General features: G+C 41.4%; 1 protein-coding gene across 2 annotated transcripts in view; it reads right to left on the bottom strand.

Moving 5' to 3' along the window:
- The window catches only part of LOC124033757 (ubiquitin carboxyl-terminal hydrolase 10-like), a 40,574-nt gene that overhangs the window by 23,483 nt on the left and 2,203 nt on the right, over positions 1-14,888 (bottom strand). Inside the window, exons 2-5 of one of the 2 annotated variants that reach the window (XM_046345991.1) lie at positions 3,757-3,825; positions 3,226-3,271; positions 2,775-2,834; positions 581-1,837 (exon numbers count right to left, since the gene is read on the bottom strand). In XM_046345991.1, the coding sequence (XP_046201947.1) occupies positions 581-1,837; positions 2,775-2,834; positions 3,226-3,271; positions 3,757-3,825 (1,432 nt within the window). The remainder of the gene's footprint in view (positions 1-580; positions 1,838-2,774; positions 2,835-3,225; positions 3,272-3,756; positions 3,826-14,888) is intronic. The other variant, XM_046345992.1, reaches the window with a different exon arrangement.

The raw sequence follows: 14,888 nt of genomic DNA, 5'->3' as shown, positions 1-14,888 counted from the left end.
GCTTTATAGGCTATTTTTACATAGTTACTTTTAGGTTTGTATCATTTTGATTTTGATTTTTGATTAACCACATGACAATGATTTTGAGAACTGAAGATATTATTCTAAATTAAATTAAACTGTTCCACAAAAATAAATTGGCATTCCACAGGAGAAAGGTTGCCGAAACGCCTTATGTAGCCTATTGCTGGCATCTTCAGGAGAGTAATGGCAGAATCTGCAAAAGCCAGTAGGAGCAGGGGGAGGATGTTCAGGACAGGTTAAGATTTTTGTCTTCTGGCTCCCTGGGGCTATGTGTCTTATTTAATCAAACAGTGAGCTTAAAGCATCAGATAAACTCAATGCATATATAGATACTTTTATTAAAACACACAGGGTGTGTCTATATATGGAAAAATAAACTTACAAAATGTAGACCAATCGATCGGTTGAAAGAACATGACTTTCTGTCAACCATGATTGATTGATTATATATTAAAAAAAAATTGGGGGGGGGGCAGCCCTAACACACTCCAAAGGACATAAGGGTTAACCGGTGAGCTCTACTTCCTCACACTGTGGGGCTCTGTGAGTACACTACCTGCAAGTTTAGGGGCCATGGGATCCTCTGATACATGGACAGGGTTTTCCTTCACCTCCCCAGCCTTCTCATGCTGCTCCACAGCAGCCAGGGAGGGAGACACGACCTCCACCACATTCTTCACCTCCACATAGGCCTGAGGGCTTCCAGGCAGAGGCTTGGAGTTGTGGAAGAGGCTAGCCCAGGATTTGAGGGGGTTGGCAGCGGGCGCAGCCGGAGGGGCAGGCGACTTAGGCTGCTCTGCCACCGCCGGCTGGGCCTCAGAGTCTGGGGCGGAAGCAGGCTCCACTGAGGGAGCTGGGGACTGCTGCTGGGGCAGCTCCAACGTCTCAGAGGCCTCCTTGTGTCTGTCTGCACTGATGCCAGCATGGGGCTCAGCCAGCCCATTAGCCACCCCACTGTCCCTAGTCTCCTCCTCTTCTTCAGTAGTAGTAGCAATGGTGGCAGGGGGGCTGGCCACAGCAACCGAGGGGGGAGGAGGGGAGGTGGGGCAGGGGCTGTGCCCACCGCTGCCCAGCAGTTCAGGGCTCTCTGGAGCCATGTTCTCAGGCTGCTGCTCTGCAGTTCTGCCTCCCTCTGCCACCCCACTGCTCTGAGAGGAGGAGGAAGAAGAGGAGGAGGAGGCTGCGTCTTTACCATCTGATAAAGAGGCAGCTCCACTCGTGAAGTCCAAAGACGATTCATCAGGGCTATCACAAGTCCTCTGATTCGCTGCTGCCGTAGCGACAGGGGCTGAGGTGGAAAGTCCGCCCCCTGACAACGCCTTACCAACCATGTCCTGCGACCCGAGGTGAGGGCCGCTAAGAACATGTCCATTCACCAACCCCTTTCCAGGAGGCCCGTCCACTCCCATGCCACCGCTATTGGGACCTGAGCCCTCCAAGTAGTTGTAGTATCCTGGCGGGCGCTTTTTCTTTTTCTTCCTCTCCCGCTGGCCCAGGCTGCCCGGGCCCCCGTCCCCATCCTGGCAGTTCTGGTTGCCGTCCATGGCGGAGGGCTCAGAGTCTGGGCCATCAGGTCCGTCCGGGCCGTCGGGTTCGTCCAGTGAGTTGTATTGTGCTCCGTCTGGGATGTCTGCTGCCGGAGAGAGGGCTGTGGCTGTCTGCGGGACCTTCTGAGACGGCTGGCATCCCAGGATGAACTCTGGAGCCTGGGGGTTCAGAGTGCTGGACACCTTGAAGAGAGGATCCTTCACTCCCACAGGCTCCAAGTCCATCACCTCATCCACACCAAACTCTATGCGCTGGTAGTCTTCGCCTGCAGAGGATATATCAGTCAGCTTGGGAACATAAGGCACTACAGTTCTGCCCTGAAGACAAAGGTTCATAAGGTTTACACAACACAAAATACTGTTTTGACCAATTATTTGTCATTACTACTTGGCCAATATCTGGCATCCAAAACAAAATTGGCATCATGAAATAAACAACCATTTACAACTTTATTAACTGCCACAAACACAATTGAATATATCAAACACTGACCTAGAGTACTACACAAATAAAAAATATCAAGCAATGAAGAGTAAGTTATATGTCGATTAGATTTAACAAGTTTCTAACATTTCAAATTGAAAGATAAGCGGTGAGAGAAACAGCTGAAGGTGAACATGAGGAAAACGTTAGTAAATTCAGATCCAACACTGAAAATGGCAAGGCCGGGCTATATAAGACACGACTGGTCATCCATACAAACCAGACACCGGAAACCCTAAGGGGGAATGTAAGGTATGATTAGAGAGTACGGTCGAGATTCGCTCTTCTCTGTGGATTAGAGTGTCCTTTGTTAGTGTTTTTACCAAAGGGATTTCATTCCAGAGTCATAATGATGAATTGAGAGTGATAAACCCTAGCAAAACAAAATACCTATTGTAATTGTTAGCTTCCATATAAGACCATTACTATGACCTTATAAATCCAATGAAAAAGGGTTCTCTCAATCCATCCAGTTAAGTGACGGAGGGGGTATACAAATCAATCACAAGTCAACTTAAAGCACTGCTGCGGTGCCAATGTGTTTAATGCAATAGAGAAGAGATATTTAACGGCATCTAAGCATGCAAAGCCTCACAGATCGTACGGACAAGAATGAGTGTAAATAGGGGCAAGGTTTAGAAAGCCACCAGTTTTTAAGATCTGGGTTTGAGTGCTTCAGCAACAAGTAATAAGCACATAGTGTCGGACCCAAAACTCACCGCAAACCTGCCGTCTCATAGACTCCGCAATGTAAGGCACAGCAGGAGTGCAGTAACTTCCTGAATAATTCATACAAATCAGAGTAAAAATCAAGTGTTATGAGCAGGGGAGGGGTATGGTTGACAGACTTTGTAACTTGGTGGCTCCAAAATCCCTGTTCTGCAGGTATGTTTGGACATATTTTTACAAGTAAAATCTTATTTAAAACAATGTCAATTCAGACTTAAACTGTCACTCTCTTACATGCAGTTCAGTCAGGTAGGTCTGGATCCAACTAGCACAGACGGGCGGGTGTATGTTTGACTTTGGTCATAACCATTACATCATGTGGGGGGGGGGGGCAAGAGTGCGGTCAACCCAGAGAGCACTGGCCGGGCTCATGCGGATGACGTTCGGAATGTCTACAAGACGAACTTAAATAAATCAGAGTGATCCAGTAGACGTTCTTACCTGAAGACTGGCTGACGCAGGAGACTTTGTCATTGAAGGGGGGAAGCTGTCAAAGAGCAGAGAGATTAGATTACAAATTAAAAAGACACTTCCTAGTTAAAGTAAATAATCAAACAGTGTTAACCTCAAGCCACGACTGTTGTCAGTCTGGGCCTTCCTGCTTGTGAATCATATCTGTGTAATGTGCACTTCGGAGGGGGGTAGATGACAGTACTGGTGATAAAAACATGTTATTTTGTGCTGTCTTATATTGTTCACACTCACTAAACTGAGAACATGAGAAAGTAACCATTGTCTTCTCTGTGTTTTAGACAATGACAGAGTAAATACACACACTGGACTAAATCTATAAACTCAGTGGTTTTTGGTGTTAATGAGCTTCCAAAAGGCCATTCTTAAGAACGACCCAGTTAACATTAAGAGCCACCGGCACTCCAACACTTAACACCGTAGACTATATGGTGTCAAAACAGCCATGAGCTGGAGTAAACGTATGTGAGTAAATGTTTCATTCAAAACTCATTGTCTTACCTCAACATAACATCGTGGAGTCACGAAGAACTGATTGATCTCATCAGGGCTGAACTCCCCGAAGATGTACTACAGAGAGAAAATATATATTTACATAAAACACATGATTCAACATACTGAGGACTATCACATGCAACCTTTTAAAATCAATATATTATTCTTTAAATGACTATATATATTACATGGCATCTTCAATATTAACATGTGTAGGAAACATAAGTGTGAAATATTGCTCAAACATCCAAGACCCCATGAGAAAAACACTTTGAAAAAAGTCTGCTTTAGTCCTCCATTTGTCTACTGAGAATTTTAGACAAGTACACCTCTTACTAATGAACTGACAGTTGTGACTACAGGTAGACCGACTATTTGGAATCGCCGATTAATTAGGGCCGATTTCAAGTTTCCATAACAATCGGAAATTGGTGTTTTTGGGCTCCGATTTGCTGTAAAAAAAAAAAAAACTTTATTTAACTAGGCAAGTCGGTTAAGAACACGTTCTTATTTTCAATGACGGCCTAGGGTGGGTTAACTGCCTCGTTCAGGGGCAGAACGACAGATTTTCACCTTGTCAGCGCGGGGAACCAAACTTGCAAACTTACAGTTAACTAGTCCAACGCTATAACCACCTGCCCCTCTCTCGTTGCACTCCACAAGGGGACTGCCTGTTCTGCAAATGCAGTAAGCCAAGGTAAGTTGCTAGCTAGCATTACACTTATCTTATAAAAATGTTAAAAATCAATCATAATCACTAGTTAACTACACATGGTTGATGATATTACTAGATATTATCTAGCGTGTCCTGCGTTGCATATAATCTAACTGAGCATACAAGCATCTCAGTATCTGACTGAGCAGTGGTAGGCAGAAGCGTAAACATTCATTCAAACAGCACTTTTTGTGCGTTTTGCCAGCAGCTCTTCGTTGTGTGTCAAGCATTGCGCTGTTTATGACTTCAAGCCTATCAACTCCAGAGATGAGGCTGGTGTAACCGAAGTGAAATGGCTAGCTAGTTAGCGCCCGCTAATAGCGTTTCAAACATCACTCGCTCTGTGCCTTCTAGTAGTTGATCCCCTTGCTCTGCATGGGCAACGCTGCTTCAATGGTGGCTGTTGTCGCGGTGTTGCTGGTTGGAGCGAGGAGAGAGACGGAAGCTATACCGTTACACAGGCAATACTAAAGTGCCTATAATAACATCTAATAGTCAAAGGTTAATGAAATACAAATGGTATAGAGGGAAATAGTCCTATAATTCCTTTAATAACTACAACCTAAAACTTCTTACCTGGGAATATTGAAGACCCATGTTAAAAGGAACCATCAGCTTTCACATGTTCTCATGTTCTGAGCAAGGAACTGAAACGTTAGCTTTCTTACATGGCACATATTGCACTTTTACTTTCTTCTCTAACACTTTGTTTTTGCATTATTTAAACCAAATTGAACATGTTTCATTATTTACTTGAGGCTAAATAGATTTTATTGATGTATTATATTAAGATAAGTGTTCATTCAGATTGTTGTAATTGTCATTATTACAAATCAAATATTTTTTTTTATATTAAATCGGCATCGGCTTTTTTGGTCCTCCAATAATCGGTATTGGCGTTGAAAAGTCATTATCGGTCGACCTCTAGTTGTGACAGACACGTTGGAGAGGCTACTGGGAGAGGCTTTTCTTATCTATGCCCAGATTGCGCCATAGGTTTGGGTATAAGGGGCAACGTGGAAAAGTGACGAGTCATGTAGCATTAGAATGGCAAAATGGCTCCCGGCAGCCCACTTCCCAGAGAACTGAGCCAAATAGAGAGACCTGGCTCACTGGCTTCCGCCAATATGCAGCACATTCTAAGGCGGGAATGAACTTCAAACAACTGTACTGTAGGCCATTTTTTGTCGTTTCTTCACAAGTGGAGTAAAACACCACCGCTGAAAATTTAGCAGACATTTGGCTACAATGCATTATTTGATCATTTTTTATTTATTTTTATTTTACCTTTATTTAACTAGGCAAGTCAGTTAACCTCTTCCTCCTACCCCCTAATTTTTCGAACATTCTGTTAAAAATCGCGCAACATTTCAGCGCCCTGCTACTCATGCCAGGAATATAGTATATGCATATGATTAGTATGTGTGGATAGAAAACACTCAGACGTTTATAAAACTGGTTAAATCACGGCTGTGGCTATAACAGAACGTGAGTTTCATCGAAAAGCGCAGGAAAACCTGATCACTGAAAATGGAAATAAATATCCTTGCGCTACTTCCAGGAATTGTTCAAAGTGAACCGAATTACATGAGACGAGGTTTCAGCGCCTACAGCTTCCACACGTTGTCTAGAGTCTTGTCATTTGATTCAGCTTTGATTCTTGGTCTAACCGGTTCAAGGGAACTCCTTCCCTCCGGTCTCCGACCGGATGTTTTGGTCGAGCTCTCTCCGGACATGTTTTTCCAGACGACACCTATAGAATTTACATTGCCTCCTGATGAATTTTATCGCTTATTAACGTGTACTAATACCTAAAGTTGCATTACAAAAGTATTTCGAAGTGTTTTGTGAAAGTTTATCGTCGACTTTTTGAATTTAAAAAAATGACGTTACGTTATGAAACGCTATTTTTTTCCGTTTATCACACAGTCTACATAGAACGATATCTAGGCTATATATGGACCGATTTAATCGGAAAAAAGACCCAATAGTGATTATGGGACATCTAGGAGTGCCAACAAAGAAGATGGTCAAAGGTAATGAATGTTTTATATTTTATTGTGCAGTTTGTGTAGCGCTGAATATGCTAATTATTTTGTTTACATGCTATCAGATAATAGCTTCTCATGCTTTCGCCGAAAAGCATTTTAAAAATCTGACTTGTTGCCTGGATTCACAACGAATGTAGCTTTAATTCAATACCCTGCATGTGTATTTTAATGAACGTTTGAGTTTTAACTAATACTATTAGCATTTAGCGTAGCGCATTTGCATTTCCAGAGCTCTAGATGGGACGCCTGCATGCCAGGTAGGAGCAAGTGGTTAATTATTTTATTTTTTATTTTACCCCGTTTTTTTTCCTCCCCAATTTCGTGGTATCCAATTGTTTAGTAGCTACTATCTTGTCTCATCGCTACAACTCCCGTACGCCTGCGTCCCATCTAGATTATTATTTTCAATGACGGCCTAGGAACAGTGGGTTAACTGCCTGTTCAGGGGCAGAATGACAGATTTGTACCTTGTCAGCTCGGGGGTTTGACTAGAACAGTTACTAGTCCAACGCTCTAACCACTAGGCTACCCTGCCGCCCCAATCTTATGTCCCCAAATGTAACAAATTCAAAAATGTTCACACAATGTTCTGGGGAAGGAAAATTTTAATGGCAGTGAAGTATCATTATGTAGTATGCTGGTTTGGACTCCAATCCCATGGGTTCATCCAGCTGGGCTTGATATTAATGCTTGCTGGACAATAATAATCATATAGATTTAAGTTTCCCCAATTGACAAGTAAAAATATGCATTCACAATATCAAACAATTATCCAATTCAGAATTGGATCATTGGCCAAAATTGGAATAATAATGCACATAGATTTTAAAAAACGCCTACATGACAAAGTGTATGTGATATTGGCTACAAGCCTCATGTCCAAACCGATGCTGACATGGAGGCGCCAGAAAATGTAACCAAACTTGAATGAGAATTACATAAATATAGGCTTTGTTTGACAAATATAATGAAGGATAACTAACATTAACGTCTGATTCTGTCGGCATACTCAAAGCACTTCGTTCAGATCAAATGGTCACAAGACTGGAGACTGAAGGGTAGTTAGTGCATGGTGCACACTGCACATCACCCACCTTGAATCTGAGCAGAGGTGGCCAACATTTGTAACTATTTAATAATTAACGGTCTTTTAATTGAGCTTATAATATGAATAAATAAAAATTTATCAACATTTTAAGCAAAACGGTCTGATAAGATTACAAAAAAAGTTACTGTTTCATTGTTTTTTATTTATTTATCTGCAGTGGTTATGAATTTAGGATCTGTTGTCTCAGAACTGTCCCAGAGTGTTTTAATCTGTAGACATACTAAAGTACAAGGTTGTCATTTTAATGTTGCAGTAATTTATAGGCTACCAAAAGGCAGCCAAACATCCTTCAGGAAAGTCTTAAAGAGGCAGTGTTTTATTTTGAGACAGATATCCAGTCATCAATAAGGAGTGCAGACAACAATGCCGTCTGATTTTCTTTCCTATGGTACAAAAATACAGTAATGCATTTTATTTTGCAAAGTGGTTCCTTGTAACATACAACGATGTAAAAATTACATTAAGACTATTTTTCTATTTTTGGACAAGTGACATGTGGTTTTGGACAAGCGACAAAAAAAGGTTACTGCCAAGCCCTGTCCAGGGATTACGCCTTCTAGCCGCACCTTTTACACAAGGCTCCACATATAATGTGATTAAGCAAATTGAGTTGAGTGCTGGCAACACTTTTCACACTACACACAACCAAATTCCCCATAATAATAATTGGAAGTTGGGTGGTCATTCTTATTGTTTGCAGAACTATGCAGTAATAAGAAGTCCATGTTGTTAATTTTCAATGACCCACATCTGAGGTTTCAGATACTCATATAGTTATCTCCAAATCTCACACACACACCAAACCCTTCTACCATCATCAATCAGTTTGTAACCCAACTGGACCACGGCCAATCAATGTGTGTTCATCTAAACAGGAATCTTTAGGGAAGGTGTTAAAATGTCGGTACAAACCTGACAAGGCAATCCCCCTCCAGACCAGACACTAACAGTGGGATAGTACTCTAGCCAGCCACGTGCTGGCCACAGCCATACACTACTTTGTAAAGATAATTATAGCCAGCATGGGGAAGGCAGGTCATCTTAATCCCAGTCGCACTGTGTAACTGAAGGTCTCTTGCTTCACACCGACAGCCATGCATAGTGGGGTGAATTGGTCCTTCAATCGCCTGGCGACATTTCTTGGTTTGGCTCATTACAGAATAGCAGGGGCCAAAAACATATCTGCATAACATTACAGCCTGAAACTACATTTTTGAAGTCTTTCAGTAGGCAACAAATAAAAAATGATTTCTAAACAAAACAAGTGTTGGTGGTGCATGGTGAGGGGAAGGTGTCCAATGATATGGAGCAGTAATGAAAAAAGTTGAAACAAGCTTGCTAACCATACAGAATCCTCCCAGCGCATTTAACTGTGGGACATGAAAGGGGAGGCACAGAGAAAAGAAAGTGCAGTTCAAGCATATGTAACTCTTTGCAAATGAGGACCCAACATTGCTGAAATGGCACTACAAGCGACAAACAGCCAGCTATAATCCAACGGCCTCAGGAAAGCTAATACAATCACAACAGAAAGAACTCCCTTTGCCTCTTTCCACAGGCGTGGCACACGTACCACACTAAGCTTCCCTCACTGTTCGTTTGGATTGAGGATTACCACAAAATGGCCATCTGTATAACTTCAACATGCTCCAGTGAGACGGCGTGCACACACACACTTAATGAATGTGGTTACAGATCAGGGAGCGGGGCTTACATTCTAAGGTGGGATCCATATGAAATATAAAGCACGATGACATTGTCGCTGATAAAAGGAGCTAAAACAGGTAAACTGAACACATGCTCATTTCTAATGTTTGTATACTTTACGTCAATAGAGTAGAATGATAATCATATATTGCCGATAGCATTCAATGAGGCTTCTGCTTAACAATTAAACAAAAACACATCTAAAGTTTGCTTTATGAGGAAGACAGCTTTAAGGAAGTGGATGGCTTAGAGGAGTGGGGGTGTATTAGAACATATGTCAAACAAGAGCCAGTCAAATTGGGGCGGCAGGGTAGCCTAGTGGTTAGAGTGTTGGACTAGTAACCGAAAGGTTGCAAGTTCGAATCCCCGAGCTGACAAGGTACAAATCTGTCGTTCTGCCCCATGAACAGGCAGTTAACCCAGTGTTCCTAGGCCGTCATTGAAAATAAGAATTTGTTCTTAACTGACTTGCCTAGTAAAATAAAAAACAAGATGTTCCACTGGAATTTCAAGTTACCAGACATTACCAACACCCACCTGAGGCATAGAATAACAATCCACAACACCCTATACCTACAAAGACTGGGACGCCCTCATCACTACTACCCAGAGTTCCCTATTGGACTGGGACTCAGCCAGCCCGGCTCTGCAAGGCCTCACAAATTAGAATGCAAACTTGGCATAGCATGAATATGCAACACTACAAATAAGGTCAAACATGTTTTGAATAAACTGATGATGCATGCCGGGGCTTGCGTATTACATTCTTATGAAGAAAAGTTAAGTATGATGAGCTAGCACAGTGAGTGATGCCCAAGAAGTGAGGAGAAAACGTTAACTGAACACTGACAGAGAAGAACAATATAATTTATTCATGTAAGAGACACTTTAATACAGGGCGATGTCATTCAAACACTAACAGCAGCTGATTGGATTCTCTGAGGCCATGGTGTTGCAGGACCTTTCAAGGGTAAGACAAATGGGAGGCAGCTCTGCTCTCTAAACACCGCTCCACCCTGCTGTTCAGGACAATACCTAACTAGCCAGGCAACTCTGAGCCTCATGATCCATTTCCATAATGTTGAATCAGGAGCCCACCATTCGAAAAAAAGAAGGCCATCACAAAGATATCAGATCGTGCTTGGAAATTAACCATAATCCCTTCCGTTGTTTTTTAAAATGTATTTTTACTTTAACACATCAGATCTACATTGTGATAAGAGGTTGCCATCTTTTTCAGTTACAAACCTGTAATTAGGTCTAGGTTTACCCACAACTACCCACTCCTAACCCGCACATTTGTCAGGTGACATTAATACAATCCACCATTCCCAGATCCATGTTGTTCACCAACTGACGAAACTGAAAAACTCAAATATGGGCAAATACACAGTACAATATACTTAGGTAGAAACTATACAGGCACATGAACCATTTTATGCTTGACGTCCACAATACGTGGAAGCATTTACTCAGCCGAAGATTCCTAGCACTCATTTACTAACTTAGAAAATGTTGTGATGATACTTCGGTACGCAACTCTCAAACAACCCACTGCTGTGGTGTGGAACGGTGTCCAACAGCTACCATTCCTCTGCCCTTTGGTTCAATCTAGCAACCCTGAGTCATAAAGCAAAGATGTGGCTTCTGCTGCTCCTTGTGCACAACCCATACATCGCAGGTACATTCAATTCTCTGCAATGGGCATCGTCATTCAATCAATTATCTTCTATGCCCCGAGACATTTTATAGTGAATCATAAAATGAGTGTCTCCCTTATGTGCATTCAATGCCACCTCGCTCAATCCCTGATACTAGAGCCTTATATTAAGAATATAAAATGGTAGGGCAGTGGACACATGACCTCAGGTGCAAAAACAACCCTCTCAGAATGACTCAGAACAAAAACCTCCCTTAGATCAATGGTTTACCATTTAGGCCTTCAGTGAGATATACACAGTTTCACACATGCACCTAATCTTAAACCCCTAGCCAGCCAGCTATCTTACGTTCACCAGCCCTGGTTGGGTGGACACTATGCCACAATGGGAATTTGATATCTAGCTTAGGCCGACTCTGTATTGATGTAATTGTCTGTTGATGGGCAAGCATGCTAGCTAGGTAGTAAGCTAGTTATGAAGCTTGGCCATTGCTATAAACCATAATTGTTGAAAATAGTTGAGTAGGATTAAAAAAAACACTTAGTAGTTGGACAAACATGGACATTGACGCATGACTTTCTGCCTTCGTCTCTCCCGAGCCCGTACGGGAGTTGTAGCGATGAGACAAGATAGTAGCTACTAAACAATTGGATAACATGAAATTGGAGAGAAAACGGGGTAAAATTAAAAAACATGGACACTGACAGATTACCAATAGTTAATTTCTTGTTGGCCTAACTAGTTAGCTAGTATTCACACCCCTTGACTTTATCCTCGTTTTGTTGCGTTACAAAAACGGGATGAAAATTGATGTACATTTTTGTAAATGATAAGACACAAAATACTCTGTCAAAGTGGAAAGAAAATTGTGAACATTTATAAAACAGGGATTAGATAAGTATTCAACACCCTAAATCAATGCATGTTAAGACAGTGTTCTCCAACCCTGTTCCTGGAAAGCTACCGTCCTGTAAACTCACTCCAACCCTAATCTAGCACACCTGATTCTAATAATTATCTGGCTGATAAGATGAATCAAGTTAGTTTCAACTGGAAGTTAGCTCTCCATGAACAGGGTCAGAGACTCCTGTGTTAGATTCACCTTTGGCAGCAATTACAGCTGCAAGCCTTTCTGGGTAAGTGTAAAAGCTTTCCACACCTGGATTGTGTCGGCCGATTTTTAACATTTATTTGTAATAATGAAAATTACAACAATAATGAACGAACATTTATTTTAACTTAATATAATACATCAATAAAATCAATTTAGCCTCAAGTAAAGAATGAAACATGTTCAATTTGGTTTAAATCATGCAAAAACAAAGTGTTGGAGAAGAGAGTAAAGACTATTTCTCTCTATACCATTTGTATTTCATATACCGTGACTATTGGATGTTCTTATAGGCAGTTTAGTTAGTATTGCCAGTGTAACAGTATAGCTTCCGTCCCTCTTCTTGCCTCTACCTGGGCTCAAACCAGGAACACATCGACAACAGCCACCCTCGTAGCATCGTTACACATCGCTCCACAAAAGCCCCGGGCCTTGCAGAGCAAGGGGAACAACTACTCCAAGTCTCAGAGCGAGTGACGTTTGAAACACTATTAGCGCGCACCCCGCTAACCATTTCACATCGGTTACACCAGCCTAATCTCGGTGTTGATAGGCTTGAAGTCATAAACTGCTCAATGCTTGAAGCACAGCAAAGAGCTGCTGGCAAAATGCACGAAAGTGCTGTTTGAATGAATGCATACAAGCCTGCTGCTGCCTACCACCGCTCAGTCAGACTGCTACATCAAATATCAAATCATGCTTAATTATAACATAACACACAGAAATACGAGCCTTAGGTCATTAATATGGTCGAATCCGGAAACTATAATTTTGAAAACAAAACGCTTTATTATTTCAGTGAAATACGGAACCGTTCCATATTTTATCTAACGGGTGGCATCCATAAGTCTAAATATTGCTGTTACATTGTACAACCTTCAATGTTATAATTACGTAACATTCTGGCAAATTAGTTCGCAACAAGTCAGGCAGCCCAAACTGTTGCATATACCCTGACTCTGCGTGCAATGAACGCAAGTGACAATTTCACCTGGTTAATATTGCATGCTAACCTGGATTTCTTTAGCTAAATATGCAGGTTTAAAAATATATACTTCTGTGTATTGATTTTAAGGCATTGTGGTTTATGGTTAGGTAGTCGTGCAACGATTGTGCTTTTTTTTACAAATGCGCTTTTGTTAAATCATCCCCCATTTGGTGAAGTTGGCTGTCTTTGTTAGGAAGAAATAGTCTTCACACAGTTCGCAACGAGCCAGGCAGCCCAAAATGCTGCATATACCCTGACTGTTGCAAGAGAAGTGAAACCATTTCCCTAGTTAAAATAAATTAATGTTAGCAGGCAATATTAACTAAATATGCAGGTTTAAAAATATATACTTGTGCATTTATTTTAAAAAAGACATTGATGTTTATGGTTAGGTACGTGTTGGAGCAGCGACAGTCCTTTTTCACGAATGCGCAACGCATCGATTATATGCAACGCAGGACACGCTAGATAAACTAACAATATCAACCATGTGTAGTTAACTAGTGATTATGATTGATTGTTTTTCATAAGATAAGTTTAATGCTAGCTAGCAGGTTAATGCTAGCTAGCAACTTACCATGGCTTCTTACTACATTTGCGTAACAGGCAGGCATCTCGTGAGGCAGGTGGCTAGAGCGTTGGACTAGTTAACTGTAAGGTTGCAAGATTGAATCCCCGAGTTGACATGGTAAAAGTCTGTCGTTCTGCCCCTGAACAAGGCAGTTAACCCACCGTTCCTAGGCCGTCATTGAAAATAAGAATGTGTTCTTAATAACGGACTTGCCTAGTTAAATAAAGGCGCAAAAAAATAAAAGCCCAAATCGGTGTCCAAAAATACCGATTTCCGATTGTTGTGAAAACTTGAAATCGGCCCTAATTAATTGGCCATTCCGATTAACCAGTCTACCTCTAGTTAGGACGGCTGTATCTTTGCAGTGACTGGGTGTATTGATACAACAGCCAAAGTGTAATAACAACTTCACCATACTTGACTCAAGACATTTCAGCTTTTCATTTAATGAATGTAAAAACATAGTTCCACTTTGTAATTATGGGGAATTGTGTGTAGGCCAGTGAAATCTGAATACATTGTATATTCAGGCTGTAACACAACAAAATGCGGAACACGTCAAGGGGTATAAATACTTTCTGAAGGCACTGTATATTATACCCTCAAATTTGAAACGTCTGCCATTCCTTGTATTGTAAACCAGGGGTTCTAAAACTTTTTGCAGCCGGGGCCCCATTTTGTGATAGTAAATTAATGTGGTACTCCCTCATAATCAGAACACAACTCGAATTTGATAAAAATAGCTTACAAGGAGTTTAAGACTTCGGTATTGCATGGTCGTCAGATGAAACAAGTCTTCGGCCCTAGGAAGGAAGATTTTTAAAGGCCCGTCTCTTGGCATTGAAGAGAATTTGTCAGTTTAAGCTCATTTCCAGCAATCAACATATTTTGTCATCTGGCAGAGATGTTGTTGCAAATTGAAAGCTAATATCTTAGCGGACCCCACTTTGAGAACCCATGTTGCAAACTAACAAGCTGGTAGCCAACACTATTAGCAAGCAGACATTAGCAACAGAAAGTTATAATAGTAATGATAGAATATTAGCTCGAAGTGAAACTGTTAGCTTGCTATTATGTTTATAACATAGCTAGCTAGTAGTGCTGCGCGATTAGTGTGGAGGTCAGTTTTGATTATTAAAAAACACTCACGATCTTCGATAATTCTTTAGGACATTAAATGCACTTTGAATTTTGCTGTGACAGAGCAAAATAAACAATTAATGGAA

Source organism: Oncorhynchus gorbuscha, linkage group LG04, assembly GCF_021184085.1.
Source record: "Oncorhynchus gorbuscha isolate QuinsamMale2020 ecotype Even-year linkage group LG04, OgorEven_v1.0, whole genome shotgun sequence".
Classification (NCBI taxonomy): Eukaryota; Metazoa; Chordata; class Actinopteri; order Salmoniformes; family Salmonidae; genus Oncorhynchus; species Oncorhynchus gorbuscha.
Note: the sequence above shows the minus strand (reverse complement) of the source record. Positions and strands in the feature narration are given on the sequence as shown.